The sequence below is a fragment of the Bos indicus genome, chromosome 9 (assembly GCF_029378745.1).
Source record: "Bos indicus isolate NIAB-ARS_2022 breed Sahiwal x Tharparkar chromosome 9, NIAB-ARS_B.indTharparkar_mat_pri_1.0, whole genome shotgun sequence".
Classification (NCBI taxonomy): Eukaryota; Metazoa; Chordata; class Mammalia; order Artiodactyla; family Bovidae; genus Bos; species Bos indicus.
Window position 1 is genome coordinate 103994664 of NC_091768.1, and position 16727 is coordinate 104011390.

Sequence of the window (16727 nt, forward strand, 5' to 3'; positions counted from 1 at the left end):
TAAAGGTAAAAATCCAGCTTTTACTTGTTTGTTGTTAAAAGAATACAATTAAGAAGCTTCAATTGGAGATACAAGAATATAGTTAATCAAAACTACCACGAAGTTCACAAGTCTATAAATTTTCATGTATTTTAGGAAAGTTTAGAAGTAAACACTCTTTGGTCCATGGAACAAGCTATTCACAGTAGAGAGCGAATACTAAGACCAACACCACGTAAGTTTCCGTCTCATGCTTCGCGGAAACCCAGCTGTCCCACGCCACATCCCAGATCCATCTGCTGGCAATCTAGGACAGAAATGTTCAGAAGGCCCATTTCAGATCAAACATGTTAAAAAGTGATTCTTTAATCTATACAAGTTTGGTTTCTTCAGAAGTTGCATCACTCACTATCTTAGGAAGTTTTATTTTAAAAGTAGTTTGTCCAATTTTCCCTTTGCTGATAAGACTTAATAGTGATGCTTCCTGGGCCCATCTTCTCTTTATTGGAGAGGGTAAATTGTCTAACACAGAGAGACCACCTTAGCAGTGTGTGTCCCGGGGCAGAAGAGGAGGCGCTCTGTGACTCAAGTCTAGGGGTTCTGCGTGCAGTACCATGCTGTCACACTCCATAGTCAGGCATTATCCTTTCTACCGCAGATCTTCAACCAAAAGTTTGTTAGGGTCTTGTCTTGAAATGAAGAAATGGTACTGATCCTATAAGCAGGCTGTTAGAGAAATCCTAACTCCTTTGCTTCATGTACGAAGCCACACAAAATCTGATTTTTCTGTGGTGAGCTTCTCCCCTCAGGAGGTTGAGTCTGCTTTTCCACCCCATGAATATGAACTGACCTTGGGACTTGCCCTGAGCAAAATAATGCGATGCTGTGCAGCTTCCAAGAGAGGCCTTAGGAAGTCTTCTGCTCTCACCTCTGGAATGCTGTGAGGAGCCCTGTGTAAGGACACTATTCCTCCTCTGGAGGACGATGGCTTCTGTGCAGGGGAACCAACGGTCACGACTGTGAGCAAGGCTGTCTGGGACCTCTGGGCCAGCTGCATCACCAGATGGCTGAAACTGCACCACTTTCCTCTGGTGAGGCCAGAAGAAAGTCCACCCAGCCCATCCAGACTGAGCTGATCCACAGGACGATAAGGAAGCACGTGACTGGTGTCACAAGCTGCTCACTTCTGGGGTGGGGCTGCCTAAATACACCCCAGTCTCTCTGGTTATCAGTCAAGTCCGTGTTGTCTTTGCACTCCATGTTTTCTCTGCTGGGACTTGCTGCCTGATCTTTAGCACAGCTGGTTCCTTCTTGTTGTTTAGGCATCAGAGGATGACCTCCCCTTCTCCAGACCACCCCAAGGGGCCACCTGTCCACCTGGAAGCTCCCCATTCCCTAAGTGTGCAGGTGGATGCGGTAGAATTCTCTCCTCCCTGGGAGCCTGGTGACTGTCCTGTGGGCAGCAGCCTTCCCTGGGCCAAGTCCTCCCACCATGCTCCCACGTGGAGGTACTTACATTGATTGCCTGACCTGTCTTTTGAATAAATAATACTTTTATAATGAACTTATAACGGTGGTATCCAAATTCTTTGACTGATGACAATATGCGGTCTGCTAATTCAAGTGACAAATGAGAAAAGACTTTGTCGTCATATTTGACATCTTGAAGACTTTCCTTTAAAAAAATTAAGAAAGATATTTTAATTTTCAAATTTTAAATAAAAATTGAAGTAGAAAATGTGTCTAATTAATATACGCAGCTTTTGGAAACATACACATATCTCTAACCAAATGATATTAAATGATTGATATGCTTACCAATTTATTTCAATAACAATTTTGAAAAAAATTTGATTTGGTTTTAAAATTATGTTCAATTGCTCTTCATTAGCCATCCTTAGGAGAAGGCAATGGCACCCCACTCCAGTACTCTTGCCTGGAAAATCCCATGGATGGAGGAGCCTGGTGGGCTGCAGTCCATGGGGTCGCTAAGAGTCAGACACAACTGAGAGACTTCACTTTCACTTTCATGCATTGGAGAAGGAAATGGCAATCCACTCCAGTGTTCTTGCCTGGAGAATCCCAGGGACTGGGGAGCCTGGTGGGCTGCTGTCTGTGGGGTCGCACAGAGTCCGACACGACTGACGCGACTTAGCAGCAGCAGCAGCAATCCTTAAGTTTTCCTTTACTAGGTTACTCTGCCAAACATTTACTAGGGAGACACAAGGTGTTTTTTTGCCACTGGGCCTGTGGAATCTTAGCTCCCTTACCAGGAGCTGAACTCACACCCCCTGCACTGGGAGCATGGAGTCTTAACCACTGGACCTCCACGGAAGTCCCTATCCCTGTCTTCTTGTCTCCCTCAGTTAAAGGCCACTTCTTTCTAATCCTGTCCCTATGGCTACTCACTCTACTGCTTTTTTCTGTGACCTCCAGATGAGTAATATGGAAGTCAAAGACTGCTCATCATGTTTGTCAGTAAATTAATATATAGCTGGGAGTGGGGAGAAGATGTGGGCCATGAAGCACTGCATTTTTCTACAAACCACAAGCAGACTTGGACCAGCTGGTGAGCAGGTGGCACCTGCCTTTGATTAACTGACTGAGACCAATGACAAACTAACCAATGTTCTAGGTTCTAACGATAAATGGATGCCTACCTGCTAATTTTACAGGCAAATAAAACCAAATAAATTACCCATTTTTTGGTTGTGCTTCCCTTCTAGAAGGCTTTTGGATCTGAACTGGGTCTAGAAGCATTTAGTTCCCTCAGGCATTTAGCTCAATCTTTTGGACACTTAGCAACATCCATTCTCTTCTCAGTTTGCCTAAGAGGTCCCAGGCTTTCTCTATTAATACATACATGTTCCATTTTAACAATTAATGAATAGTTGCTATAGGAAGATACCTACAAGCTCCAGCAGTGTATATTATTTCTGTGTCTAGAATGGTGATAATGTCCCCTAAACACAAAAGAAAATCCCTAGCCTCTTTGTGACCACAGCCTTCCCCCTACATATCCAATAAGCTGTTCCAAGCCCCTTCTGCTCAATGCAGTTCCGTAAATGATCACATGTAAGCACAGCATGAAACTCTGCTATACCAAATAAACTTGAACGCAGTCAGTGCTGTTGGGCCAAGTGAGAGACACACCAAAATGCCTGCTGTTAGGCCACAGGGTTAATGATTATTTTACTGTATTGAGTTGAATTTATTTCCAAGTTATGAGCCATAATATAGTTTCTGAATATTATCTGGTTATTATTACTTCAGTTTAGAAATGTATCTATGTCTATGGTGGTAGAGGGGGGTGGGGGAAATGGGTTTCCTAAATATTCTTCTGTATTAACATATTCATTTAAGAATTAATTCTGATACAGTTAAGGGGATGTAAATCAAGGAAATGGCAACCCACTGCAGTATTCTTGCCTGGAGAATCCCACAGAGGAGCCTGGCGAGCTATAGTCCATGGGGTTGCAAACAGCTGGACATGACTAAGCAACTAAGCACATGAGCACATGTTATATTATATACACAAAAGAAGTTAAATGCACGCCTTCTTCCCAACAGCTAGCTTACATCAGTTGTTACTAAGGGAATGCATTTGCACATTTGAGGCGGGGGAGGTAATGTTAAACAAGGAGTACCCTTGGAGGGGGGTTAGGCAGGGTAGAATCCCACAGTGGGAACCTGGTCGTCAGAAATCTCCTGGGTGCCTGATGCCCAAAGGTGAAAAGGGGATTCAAAAAGGTGGCCCCTTAAACAAACATTCTGAAATTTGAAAGTTTTTAATTTGGCCCTTTATTAGGAAAGATGGTGAAGGGGATTCTTTCCATCTGAACAATGTAGCCTTCAGACACAAATGCTAGTATAATTAATATTGGTATTACAGTATCAACTGTAAAATTGAAGAAGCTTTGTTGGACTAGCCTGAAAACATGTGTCTGAGTTTCAAACAACTGTCTTAAATGAACTTCAGATTCCACCTTGTTTAATGAAGAAGAAAATCCACACAAAAGTTGGGGATTTCCTATTCTTAGGATGTTTAGTGTAGTCATGAATCAGTTTTTCGCACATATTCAATATGGGTTTTATTTTTCACTCATTCCTTCAAATATGGGAGAAACATGGAACCTGAAAGATAAATAATTTATGGATAATCACAATGGTGTGATCACTCCCCTAGAGCCAGACATCCTGGAATGTGAAGTCAAGTGGGCCCTAGGAAGCATCACTATGAACAAAGCTAGTGGAGGCGATGGAATTCCAGTTGAGCTATTTCAAATCCTGAAAGATGATGCTGTTCAAGTGCTGCACTCAATATGCCAGCAAATCTGGAAAACTCAGCAGTGGCCACAGGACTGGAAAAGGTCAGTTTTCATTCCAATCCCAAAGAAGGGCAATGCCAAAGAATGCTCAAACTACCACACAATTGCACTCATCTCACACCTAGTAAAGTAATGCTCAAAATTCTCCAAGCCAGGCTTCAGCAATACATGAACCATGAACTTCCAGATGTTCAAGCTGGATTTAGAAAAGGCAGAGGAACCAGAGATCAAATTGCCAACATCCGCTGGATCATGGAAAAAGCAAGAGAGTTCCATAAAAACATCTATTTCTGCTTTGTTGATTATGCCAAAGCCTTTGACTGTGTGGATCACAATAAACTGTGGAAAATTCTGAAAGAGATGGGAATACCAGACCACCTGAGCTGCCTCTTGAGAAACCTGTATACAGGTCAGGAAGCAACAGTTAGAACTGGACATGGAACAACAGACTGGTTCCAAATAGGAAAAGGAGTACGTCAAGGCTGTATATTGTCACCCTGCTTATTTAACTTATATGCAGAGTACATCATGAGAAACGCTGGGCTGGAAGAAGCACAAGCTAGAATCAAGAAATATCAATAACCTCAGATATGCAGATGACACCACCCTTATGGCAGAAAGTGAAGAGGAACTAAAAAGCCTCTCGATGAAAGTGAAAGAGGAGACTGAAAAAGTTGGCTTAAAGCTCAACATTCAGAAAACAAAGATCATGGCATCTGGTCCCATCACTTCATGGGAAATAGATGGGGAAACAGTGGAGACAGTGTCAGACTTTATTTTTGGGGGCTCCAAAATCACTGCAGATGGTGATTGCAGCCATGAAATTAAAATATGCTTACTCCTTGGAAGGAAAGTTATGACCAACCTAGATAGCATATTCAAAAGCAGAGACATTACTTTGCCAACAAAGGTCCATCTAGTCAAGGCTATGGTTTTTCCAGTGGTCATGTATGGATGTGAAAGTTGGACTGTGAAGAAAGCTGAGCCCCGAAGAATTGATGCTTTTGAACTGTGGTGTTGGAGAAGACTCTTGAGAGTCCCTTGGACTGCAAGGAGATCCAACCAGTCTATTCTAAAGGAGATCAGTCCTGGGTGTTCTTTAGAAGGACTGATGCTAAAGCTGAAACTCCAATACTTTGGCCCCCTATGCGAAGAGTTGACTCATTGGAAAAGACTCTGATGCTGGGAGGGATTGGGGGCAGGAGGAGAAGGGGATGACAGAGGATGAGATGGCTTGATGGCATCACCAACTCAATGGACCTAAGTTTGGGTGAACTCTGGGAGCTGGTGATGGACAGGGAGGCCTGGAGTGCTGTGATTCATGGGGTCACCAAGAGTCAGAGACAACTGAGCAACTGAACTGAACTGAACTGTTGGATCATTGAAAAACCAAGAGAATTCCAGAAAAACATCTGCTTCTGCTTCATTGATTATCCTAAAGCCTTTGACTGCGTGGATCACAACAAACTGCAGAAAATTCTTCAAGAGATGGGAATACCAGACCACCCAACCTGCCTCCTGAGAAATCTGTATGCAGGTCAAGAAGCAACAGTTAGAATTGGACATGGAACAACAGACTGGTTCCAAATTGGGAAAAGAGTAAGTCAAGGCTGTATATTGTCACCCTGCTTATTTAACTTCTATGCAGAGTACATCATGATTCATGGGGTCGAAAAGAGTCAGACACGACTGAGCAACTGAACTGTTAAATGAAATACCAAAAGAAATTCTTTTTGATTTAGCTTTAATCATAGCATGAACATGAAGATTATTCAGTATGACTACAAAGTACTTTCAGAGACAAATGCTACAAAAAAAAATCAGTCAGAGTAACTATACTGCCATAAATCTTAACATGGTTTGTCACATCCCCAAAATTAAGATATTGCTATCATATATACCTATCAACCTACCTTTAGTATCTGCTGGACTTTTGTTTCTACCGAATGAGCCTGGAATTTTTTCAATGGCTCCATTCTATATGAATTAGCAAACTTTAGTTTTGCCAGGGCACTCTTCCATTCTTTACCTAGATCAGCAATTGAGTCATCAAATGGAGGCTCTACATACTGAACATCATGAATTGATTCTCTCAGTCTTTCTCTTAAAATTTGTGCATACTGAAAGGAGAAGGAGAGAGACAGAGAAAGATGATTTTTTAAATTCCATAATGAAATTTCAGTTTTAAGGACCCGGGGGCAGTGGGACAGGGCTGACACAAAGCTTGGAAATCCATTACAACAGACATCTATGATTATGTGGTTGCGAAATCCTAGAGTCAAGCCTGGCTATCAACTTGAACAAGGAGAAAAAATATACAGGTGTCATCTATCTATCTATAAACACAAAAACACACAAACACAAATTTGAATGCATAGGTTTAGAACATCCATGGAAGATGCGGAAGAACTAGAAACAAGAGCGGCCTTTGAGAGGGCAACTGAGTGGCTGAAAGACAGTTACGTAAGGAAAACCTTTCAGGCTCCCTGCTCTGGCACTGGGGCTTCCCTGGTGGCTCAGCGGGTAAAGTGTCTGCCTACAATGTGGGAGACCCGGGCTCAATTCCTGGGCTGGGAAGATCCCCTGGAGAAGGAAATGGCAACCCACTCCAATACCCTTGCTGGGAAAATCCCATGGACAGAGAAGCCTGGTAGGCTACAGTCCATGGGGTCCCAAAGAGTCGGACACAACTGAGCAACTTCACTTTCACTTTTCTCTCTGACATTATGAAAATATTATCCTTTATTGCCTTCTTATAATTTTAATTATTTTATCTTTGAATAAATAATACATTTGTTTACTCTTAAGTTTTAATTGAAAAGACAACAAAAGTGGTATATTTGGTATATATGTCATTCCATGCTTTTGACATTCAACATTTATTTGATAACATTCAACCTGCCTTAAAGAACTATTTATTTAGTGGCTATTATGGTTAAGTACGGAGAACGCAATGGCACCCCACTCCAGTACTCTTGCCTGGAGAATCCCATGGACGGGGGATCCTGGTGGGCTGCAGTCCATGGGGTCGCACAGAGTCGGACACGACTGAAGCGACTTAGCAGTAGCAGCAGCGTGATTAAGTATGGGGTTCCCAGGTGCACTAATGGTAAAGAACCTGCATGCCGATGCAGGAGATGTAAGAAACATGGGTTCCATCCCTGGGATGGGAAGATCTCCTGGAGAAGATCTACTGGAATGGCTACCAACTCCAATATTCTTGCCTGGGAAATCCCATGGACAGAGGAGTCTGGTGGGCTCCAGTCCATGGGGTCACAAAGAATTGGACACGACTGAGCAATTAACACTTTTACCTCAGTTAGGAATGGGAGCTTCCCAGGTGGCGCTAGTGGTAAAGAACCTGCCTGCAGATGCAGGAAACATGAGATGTGGGTTCAATCCCTGGGTTGGGAAGAGTCAGACATAACTGAAGTGACTTAGCATGCACACACAGTTAAGTACTCTATGCTCTGAAGTTACAGTGGTGAACTTCATTATAACAACCAGAATTGTTTTACTTGTATTAACTCATAATAAAAGTCTGCATCCATGGAGTTATCCTTCTAGTGGAAAAGGAAGTGAAGTCATTCAGTCATGTCTGACTCTTTGCAACACCATGGACTGTAGCCTGCCAGGATCCTCTGTCCTTGAGATTTTCCAGGAAAGAATACTGGACTGGGTTGCTATTTCCTTCTCCAAAATAGTGGTAATTGCTACACAAATAAAATAATATGACTTGATAGAAACTCACCATGAGGGTTTAATTTGGACTGAATAATTGGAGAAGTCTCTTCTGAAATAAAGTTTGGGCTGATGTCTAATAGGAACGGGAAATAGGCAGGACAAAGTACTTAACATTTTCTGAGAATAAACATGTGTTTGGCATGTATGAATTATTTAGAGTGGGGAAAATAGTAGTAATAGAATAAGGTTTAAAAGGCATCATGTAGGACTAAGTAGAATATGAAAGGGAAGTTGAAACTTACTCCCAGAACAATGAGGAACCACTGAAGGATTTGAACAGGCGAATGGAATTTATTCCAGGGATGCCTGTTTATTCCAGGAATGCAAGGATGGCTCAGATAACCTCGATGATGTGATAACTCACCTGGAGCCAGACATCCTGGAGTGCAAAGTGGGCCTTAGGATGCATGACTATGAACAAAGCTAGTGGAGGTGATGGAATTCCAGCTGAACTATTTCAAAACCTAAAAGATAATGCTGTTCGAGTGCTGCATTCAAAATACCAGCACTTTTGGAAAACTCAGCAGTGGCCACAGAACTGGAAAAGGTCAAAAAGGCAATGCCAAAGAATGTTCAAACTACTGCACAACTGCACTCATCTCACACACTAGCAAAGTAACACTCAAAATTCTCCAAGCTAGGCTTCAACAGTATGTGAACCAAGAACTTCCAGATGTTCAAGCTGGATTTAGAAAAGGCAGAGGAACCAGAGATCAAATTGCCAACATCCTCTGGATCACTGAGAAAGCAAGAGAATTCCAGAAAACATCTTCTTCACTGACTATGCTAAAGCCTTCGAATGTGTGAATCACAACAAACTAGAACATTTTCGACATACCAGACCACCTTACCTGCCTCCTAAGAAATTTGTATGCAGGTCAAGAAGCAATAGTTAGAACTGGACACAGAACAACAGACTGGCTCAAAACTAGGAAAGCAGTATGTTAAGGCTGCACATCATCACCCTGCTTATTTAACTTACATGCAGAGCACATCATGCAAAATACTGGGCTGCATGAAATACAGGCTGGAATCAACACTGCTGGGAGAAACAGCAATAACCTCAGATATGCAGACGACACCACCCTTACGGCAGAAAGCTAAGAGGAACTAAAGAGCCTCTTGATTAAAGTGAAAGAGGAGAGTGAAAAGCTGGCTTAAAACTCAACATTGAAACAACTAAGATCATGGCACTCAGTCTCATCAGATCAGATCAGATCAGATCAGTCGCTCAGTCGTGTCGGACTCTTTGCGACCCCATGAATTGCAGCACACCAGGCCTCCCTGTCCATCACCAACTCCTGGAGTTCACTGAGACTCACGTCCATCGAGTCAGTGATGCCATCCAGCCATTTCATCCTCTGTTGTCCCCTTCTCCTCCTGCCCCCAATCCCTCCCAGCATCAGAGTCTTTTCCAATGAGTCAACTCTTCGCATGAGTGTTGGAAGCATAGTGCAAAATAGCCATAAAAGGAGAAAGTCCTTGGAAAAATGGCGAAGGCCAGAAATACCCGGCCTTGCACTGCAGACAGAAAAACATCTCCTGCCTTTGGTTATGCTCGGCGCCAAGAGTTAATAGGGATGTTACTTGTGAAAGCGGGTTGTGGGATAAGCCCATGAGTCATTTAGAGCACGCTGTCCTTGAAATGTTTTTACTGATTATGTGTTAACTCCGTATGCACTCTGCTGACCGTATACTTTAAGCTCTTTGTTCCTGCTTCTATAAAAAAGCTTGACTGCAGAAATAAACTTGCCTGTCCTTGCCAGAGACTGTCCAAGTGTCCTTCTTTCAGGTTCATCTTCTTTCAGCTTCCAAGTCCCGGGGAGAAAAATCCCCAACAATGAGGTGGCCAAAGTACTGGAGTTTCAGCTTTAGCATCATTCCTTCCAAAGAAATCCCAGGGCTGATCTCCTTCAGAATGGACTGGTTAGATCTCCTTGCAGTCCAAGGGACTCTCAAGAGTCTTCTTCAACACCACAGTTCAAAAGCCATCAATTCTTCGGCGCTCAGCCTTCTTCACAGTCCAACTCTCACATCCATACATGACCACAGGAAAAACCATAGCCTTGACTAGACGGACCTTTGTTGGCAAAGTAATGTCTCTGCTTTTGAACATGCTATCTAGGTTGGTCATAACTTTCCTTCCAAGGAGTAAGCGTCTTTTAATTTCATGGCTGCAGTCACCATCTGCAGTGATTTGGGAGCCCAAAAAAATAAAGTCTGACACTGTCTGCACTGTTTCCCCATCTATTTCCCATGAAGTGATGGGACCAGATGCCATGATCTTCATTTTCTGAATGTTGAGCTTTAAGCCAACTTTTTCACTCTCCTCTTTCACTTTCATCAAGAGGCTTTTGAGTTCCTCTTCATTTTCTCCCATAAGGGTGGTGTCATCTGCATATCTGAGGTTATTGATATTTCTCCCAGCAATCTTGATTCCAGCTTGTGTTTCTTCCAGTCCAGTGTTTCTCATGAAGTACTCTGCATATAAGTTAAATAAACAGGGTGACAATATACAGCCTTGACGTACTCCTTTTCCTATTTGGAACCAGTCTGTTGTTCCATGTCCAGTTCTAACTGTTGCCTCCTGACCTGCATACAAATTTCTCAAGAGGCAGGTCACGTGGTCTGGTATGCCCATTTCTTTCAGAATTTTCCAGTTTATTGTGATCCACACAAAGGCTTTGGCATAGTCAATAAAGCAGAAATAGATGTTTTTCTGGAACTCTCTTGCTTTTTCCATGATCCAGCGGATGCTGGCAATTTGATCTCTGGTTCCTCTGCCTTTTCTAAAACCAGCTTGAACATCAGGAAGTTCACGGTTCATGTATTGCTAAAGCCTGGCTTGGAGAATTTTGAGCATTACTTTACTAGCGTGTGAGATGAGTGCAATTGTGTGGTAGTTTGAGCATTCTTTGGCATTGCCTTTCTTTGGGATTGGAATGAAAACTGACCTTTTCCGGTCCTGTGGCCACTGCTGAGTTTTCCAAATTTGCTGGCAAATTGAGTGCAGCACTTTCACAACATCATCTTTCAGGATTTGGAATAGCTCAACTGGAATTCTATCCCCTCCACTAGCTTTGTTTGTAGTGATGCTTTTCACAGCAAATAGATAGGGAAACAATGGAAACAGTGACAGACTTTATTTTCGTGGGCTCCAAAATCACTGCAGATGGTGACTGCAGCCATGAAATTAAAAGATGCTTGCTCCTTGCAAGAAAACAAACCTAGATATCATATTAAAAAGCAAAGACATTACTTTGCCAACAAAGGTCCCTCTAGTCAAAGCTATGGTTTTCCCAGTAGTCATGTATGGATGTGAGAACTGGACCATAAAGAAAGCTGAGCAGTGAAGAATTGATGCTTTTAAACTGTGGTGTTGAAGAAGACTTGAGTCCCTTGGACTGCAAGGAGTTCAAATCAGTCAATCCTAAAGAAAATCAGTCCTGAATATTCTTTAGAACTGATGCTGAAGCTAAAGGTCTAATCAAAAGACACTTACTCCTTGAAACTAAAGTTATGACCAACCTAGATTGCATATTTTTTTTAAACTTATTTAATTGGAGGCTAATTACAATATTGTATTGGTTTTGCCATACATCAACATGAATCCGCCATGGGTGTAAACGTGTTCCCAATCCTGCACCCCCCTCCCTCCCCCCTCCCTTGATAGCATATGAAAAAGCAGAGACATTACTTTGTCAACAAAGGTCTGTCTAATCAAGGCTATGGTTTTTCCAGTGGTCATGTATGGATGTGAGAGTTGGACTATAGAGAGAGCTGAGCACTGAAGAACTGATGCTTTTGAACTGTGGTGTTGGAGAAGACTCTTGAGAATCCCTTGGACTGCAAGGAGATGAAACCAGTCCATTCTGAAGGAGATCAGCCCTGGCATTTCTTTGGAAGGAATGATGCTAAAGCTGAAACTCCAGTACTTTGGCCACCTCATGTGAAGAGTTGACTCACTGGAAAAGACTCTGATGCTGGGAGGGATTGGGGGCAGAAGAAGGGGACGATGGAGGATGAGATGGCTGGATGGCATCACTGACTCGATGGACCTGAGTCTGAGTGAACTCTGGGAGTTGGTGATGGACAGGGAGGCCTGGTGTGCTGCGATTCATGGGGTCGCAAAGAGTTGGACAGGACTGAGCGACTGAACTGAACTGAAAGCTCTAATATTTTGGCCACCTGAGGCAAAGAACTCACTCACTGGGAAAGAACGTGATGCTGGGAAAGATTGAAGGCAGGAGAAGGGGATGACAGAGGATGAGACGGTTGGTTGTCCAACTTGATGGACATGTGAGCAAGCTCCAGGAGTTGGTGATGGACAAGAAGCCTGGAGTGCTGCAGTCCATGGAGTTGTAAGAGTCGGACAGGACTGAGCAACTGAACTGACTGAAGGATGGCTCAACATCTGCAAAGTAAGCAATATGATACAGAAAAAGCTTTGACAAAAATTAGTGCCCATTTCTGATTAAAGGAAAAAACTCTCAACAAAGTGGTTATATAGGGAATGTACCTCAGCATAATAAAGGCTCTATCTCTACATCAAAGGCCCATAGCTAACAGCATACTCATAAAAATACTCCTATATTATTTTTTTTAAGTACTGTTGAATTCAGTTTGCAAGTATTTTATTGGGGATTTTTCTATCTATGTTCATCAGGAACACTGGCCCGTAATTTTCTTATTGTAAACTTGGCTGGCTGTGTATTAGGGTAATGCTGGCCTTGAAAATTAGTTTGCAAGTATTCCTTTCTCTATTTTTTGGAAGAGTTTGATAAGGACTGGCATTAATTCTTTTACTATTCCACAGACCCCACCAGTGAGGCCATCTGGTCCTAGTGTTTTGTTTTAGGGAGGGTTTTGATTACTGATTCCATCTCCTCACTAGTAATCGATCTGTGAATTCAGATTTTCTCTTTCTTCATGATTCAGTCTTGGAAGGCTGTATGTTACTAGGAATTTATCCATTTCTTCTAGGTTGCCCAAATAATTGGCACAGTGATTTCTTATGATCTTTTGTATTTGTTATATCAATGTTAATTTGTTCTCTTTTAATTTCTAATTTTATTTACTTGAGTTTTCTCTGAAGTCTTGGTCAATTAGTCCCCTCTCCTCACAAAGGACTCCAAAGATAATAAAAGTTTTGCCTCAAATTTTTCCATAGATCACTGATGTCTAATTTTTTTTTTTTTTTGGTTTCCTACTGCCATCTCTAATTCACTAATACTGTTCTGCAGTGTCAAATCTGCTGTTGATTCCACTCAGTTTATTTTAATTAGATTTTCAAATGTATGTAGACAAGTGAGACTAATCAAGTTTTCAATTATCAGTAATTTAAGGTTTTGGAATTGTTGGTTGCCAAGCAACAGGAACTGATTCTTGTTGACCATGTACATAACTAATTGGAAAGACATGACGTAGCTCAGAGAATGGAAGAAAACGCTGAAGAACCAGGCACTTAAGGCACTTCAGTATGCCACTTCAATTTAATCTCGATCATTTTCCTGAATTATTCCAGGGAGAGTTCATCTAATCAGCCTAGTTTTGGTCTCATCGTAAGGATAAAGTTAAGGAGGGTGATTGACAGTCCCACCAAAACTCTATTTAATGGGGAATGAGTTCATTCTCCAAAGGAAAACTGAGATGCTACTATGAAAGAAAATAAATGGGCACAGGAGAGAGAAAATCAAAAGATACTTATAATGATTAAATTGTGTGTCCTAAGTTTTGTGCTCAGGATCATGACAGTAATCAGCTACCTAAAAGTTAGGAACGACAATTAGTAACTCATTGTCCTCAGGCACACTTAATGAGCATTTGTGAAGTCTGAGTCTCTTTCCATTTATCCCTCATTTCAAATTTCTGACCTGTAAAAGCTCAGACTTTAGAGACAACTATAATTAATCACATTCATTCTCAAATAAGAAATAACTGCCTTGTCCATGTCCCCCTTTCCCCAGATTCTGGCTTGTACACTGTTGGGGGCCAGTGTGAGGTACTCCGCCCATGGCAAAGGTCATGAGGAAGGAGGCTCGACATACGCAAAGGCAGGATCAAGCCTCAGGAGTCCCCCTGGAAATCCTTGAGCATCTACCCCCATAACCAGAGCCTGCCTACTTTACTACTTTGTGCTCTCACCTACACCTCTGACTTTACGGGGGGCTGTCTCCCACCACCTCTTTCGGAGGAGTTAACTTAGAGCTCCAGTTTATAATAATTCCTGGGCGTGATAGGAGTGTTTCAACCTACAAACTCCTCTGAAGGTTCTCTAGCCTGCCTGACGGGCTTGTCCGGCCACATGTGATTGCTCACAGCCTCCCAAACGTGAGAGGCACGAGATGCTTTAAACCTTCTAAAAACAGGTTCCTTAGAAAAGTTAGAAAACTATTAGTATAAGTATGATGGGCTGATTAAAAACTGTATTGGTGAAGGGTTTTTCATTTGTTGAGCCAATGTTTGTTGCTAAGTCTCCACATCCCCTGCCCTTACACACATTAATGAATATATAGAAGAAATAAGTATTAACCTTTGATATTAATCACGTTAGACCTTAGGCTAAGTAAATTCTTTCCTTAACTAAAACCCACTACACCCTCACCCTATAGGAATGTAACTTTATTTGGGTGGCGTCTGTTTTAAGAATAATCACCCTTGGAGAAAAAAGTGTTCTGGTTGACTGACCACTGTCACAAGGAGAGGGTCATAAATTGTCAGCAGGCCCCCCTGGCCAGAAGATGATGTAACACCCCTAAGACCTCTGTATACATTTGTATGAAGCACCTGACTTTAATAAAAGTCAGGACTGCTGTCCCCACGTGACTTTTGTATAACATCTCAGTGTATAAAAACAGACTCTGGAAAATAAAGAATTGGGATCAGTTTCTCGAAATACTGGTCTCCCCATGTCGTGCTCTCTCTCTCACTCTGGCTGAGTCTCCATCTGGAGCGAGGAACCCGCCATGCTTACTAATTATGCCTGGGCTTCTAAGATCTGACCGGGGAGGCCTCAGTGTCTCCTCTCCTTCGGGAGAGCGGAAGGACGCCTGTGGCCTACGTAAGTGGTGGAAACTTCTTGTCTTGAAGTTTTATTGGTCTCCCGCGTAAACCAAGCTACTCAGCCTCTTTTCTCCACTGAATTTTCCTACTGAGCTATCCTCATTCTATTACTCTTTATATCTTTGATGAATATTTAAATAGTCGCCTAAGCCGTCTCCCCTTCGAATACCCTGGATCAGCCGGGGCTGGACCCCGGGAGTACACCAAATGTACCTGTCTGTCGTCCCCTCCTTTTGGATTCAAACTTACTTTTCAAGACTTCAGATCTTTAGTAGACAGTAAGTTTATAAACGGCAGTTCAAAATAGAAATACTTTTCACTACTGTAGGTGACCTATGGTTACTCAGACTTATATACAGTATGGTTTCTGGGAGCATGAGTTTTAAGTCCAACACATTAAGCAGTCAGCCTTGCTGTGCTCTCAGTTCTGTGAACGTGCCCTTACTTTTTTCTCCTTTTGTTTCTCTTTCCTCTAAAACGGAGACAGCAAAGAGCAGTCATTAGAACCTGAAATGTTACCAAGACTTTTTTGGGGGTGGGGGTGTGGAGGGAATCAAGATCTTCAAAAATTCTCTCTCCTCCATCCTGTTGATTATGGGTCCCATTAAGTAGGTATTAAAAGAGTTACAGACAAGTGGACCAGAAGTCCCAGCTCTAATTACTACAATTCTGTACCCTTGAATAAATTATTTTCTCTCTTACAAGTCTCAATAAAATATGGAGTATTGACCACTAATGGTTTCCAGATCATGGTCACATAGAAATCTGGTGCTATATCCCCAATAAAACTGAATGACATTATCCATTAGTTTCAGACAGTAAGTTAATGTGCAGAATTACTTTCAATTTAACACTCTTTTTTATATTCTTCAAATACTGAGACTGCTGCTGTTAACAAAAACTCAAAACATCTCATTGTTCTGCTTGGTATATTCAAATATTCTTGTTTTAAGGCACACATACACTGGCTTCTGGTTAGTAAATCTGCCCTCTGGTTTGAGTAATGACATTAAACACACTAAAATTACGCATTTCTGGAAAAAGTTCCTCTCGGGAAACCTGAGCTGAGTAAATGTGAAGAGAACTGAAACAGCTGTTTCGGTCCACGCAGTGCTCCACGGTCTACACCACAAAGAAGGGCGAGTCCTGCAGCCCAGAGGGCGGCCCGTGCCCCGTCTTCGGACTCACTGCCTCCTTCTCGAACATGCTAGGCCTCCTCTCTTTGCGAGGCGTCACCGGCGGCTGCTGAGGGGCCGGCATGGAGGGCGCCTTCGCGCCCCGACCGCGCTTCTCCATCGCGCCGGCACTCCGAGCCGCCTTAACCTCCGCCCCAACGCCTCCGCCGCTTTCCGCGCGAGTGCCTGCCTCGCGCGTGCGTCGCGCCAGCCGGAAATGCGCCTCAGGGAGGGGGCGTGGCGTGCCCGCGTCATCCCTCGGCGTCGCGGCGGGAAGCCGGAAGTCATGGAGGTAGCGTCCGGGTAGCGGCGTTTCCAGAGCGCGTCTGAGTTCGTCCATCAGACTGCGACGCGGGAGGCACCGTCTTGACTGCAGCCGGTGCCGCGGCGGAGGAGGGCGGGTCGTGTCCGCCCGAGTGGGCGCCTGCTGGGCCCCACT

The 16727-nt window shown here is 43.0% G+C and overlaps 2 protein-coding genes across 8 annotated transcripts in view; one reads left to right on the top strand and one right to left on the bottom strand.

Moving 5' to 3' along the window:
• DYNLT2 (dynein light chain Tctex-type 2) lies at positions 1-16628 on the bottom strand. The gene is made up of 4 exons (XM_019967715.2): positions 16302-16628; positions 6221-6427; positions 1496-1654; positions 1-286 (listed from the first exon to the last, which is right to left on the bottom strand). The coding sequence occupies exons 1-4, from the start codon at positions 16626-16628 to the stop codon at positions 176-178; spliced, it is 804 nt and encodes a 267-aa protein (XP_019823274.2). The 3' UTR covers positions 1-175.
• The window catches only part of ERMARD (ER membrane associated RNA degradation), a 29088-nt gene continuing 28899 nt past the window's right edge, over positions 16539-16727 (top strand). For 3 of the 7 annotated variants that reach the window (XM_070796576.1, XM_019967707.2, XM_019967711.2), the window contains exon 1: positions 16542-16580. In XM_070796576.1, coding sequence (XP_070652677.1) covers positions 16575-16580 — 6 coding nt within the window. In that variant the 5' untranslated portion in view covers positions 16542-16574. Of the gene's footprint in view, positions 16581-16727 lie in introns of all 7 variants that reach the window. The other 4 variants (XM_070796583.1, XM_070796577.1, XR_011568605.1 and 1 more) reach the window with 3 other exon arrangements.

What these genes read in the sequence shown, in the direction of transcription:
- DYNLT2 (XM_019967715.2), bottom strand. Translation starts at nt 16,628, where the DNA reads ATGGACGAACTCAGACGCGCTCTGGAAACGCCGCTACCCGGACGCTAC. An exon ending in GCATGTTCGAGAAGGAGGCA is followed by an intron (nt 6,428 to 16,301) that starts GTGAGTCCGAAG and finishes TTCTCCTTTCAG; the next exon opens with TATGCACAAATTTTAAGAGA. An exon ending in AGACAGGTCAGGCAATCAAT is followed by an intron (nt 287 to 1,495) that starts GTAAGTACCTCC and finishes TTTCTGTCCTAG; the next exon opens with ATTGCCAGCAGATGGATCTG.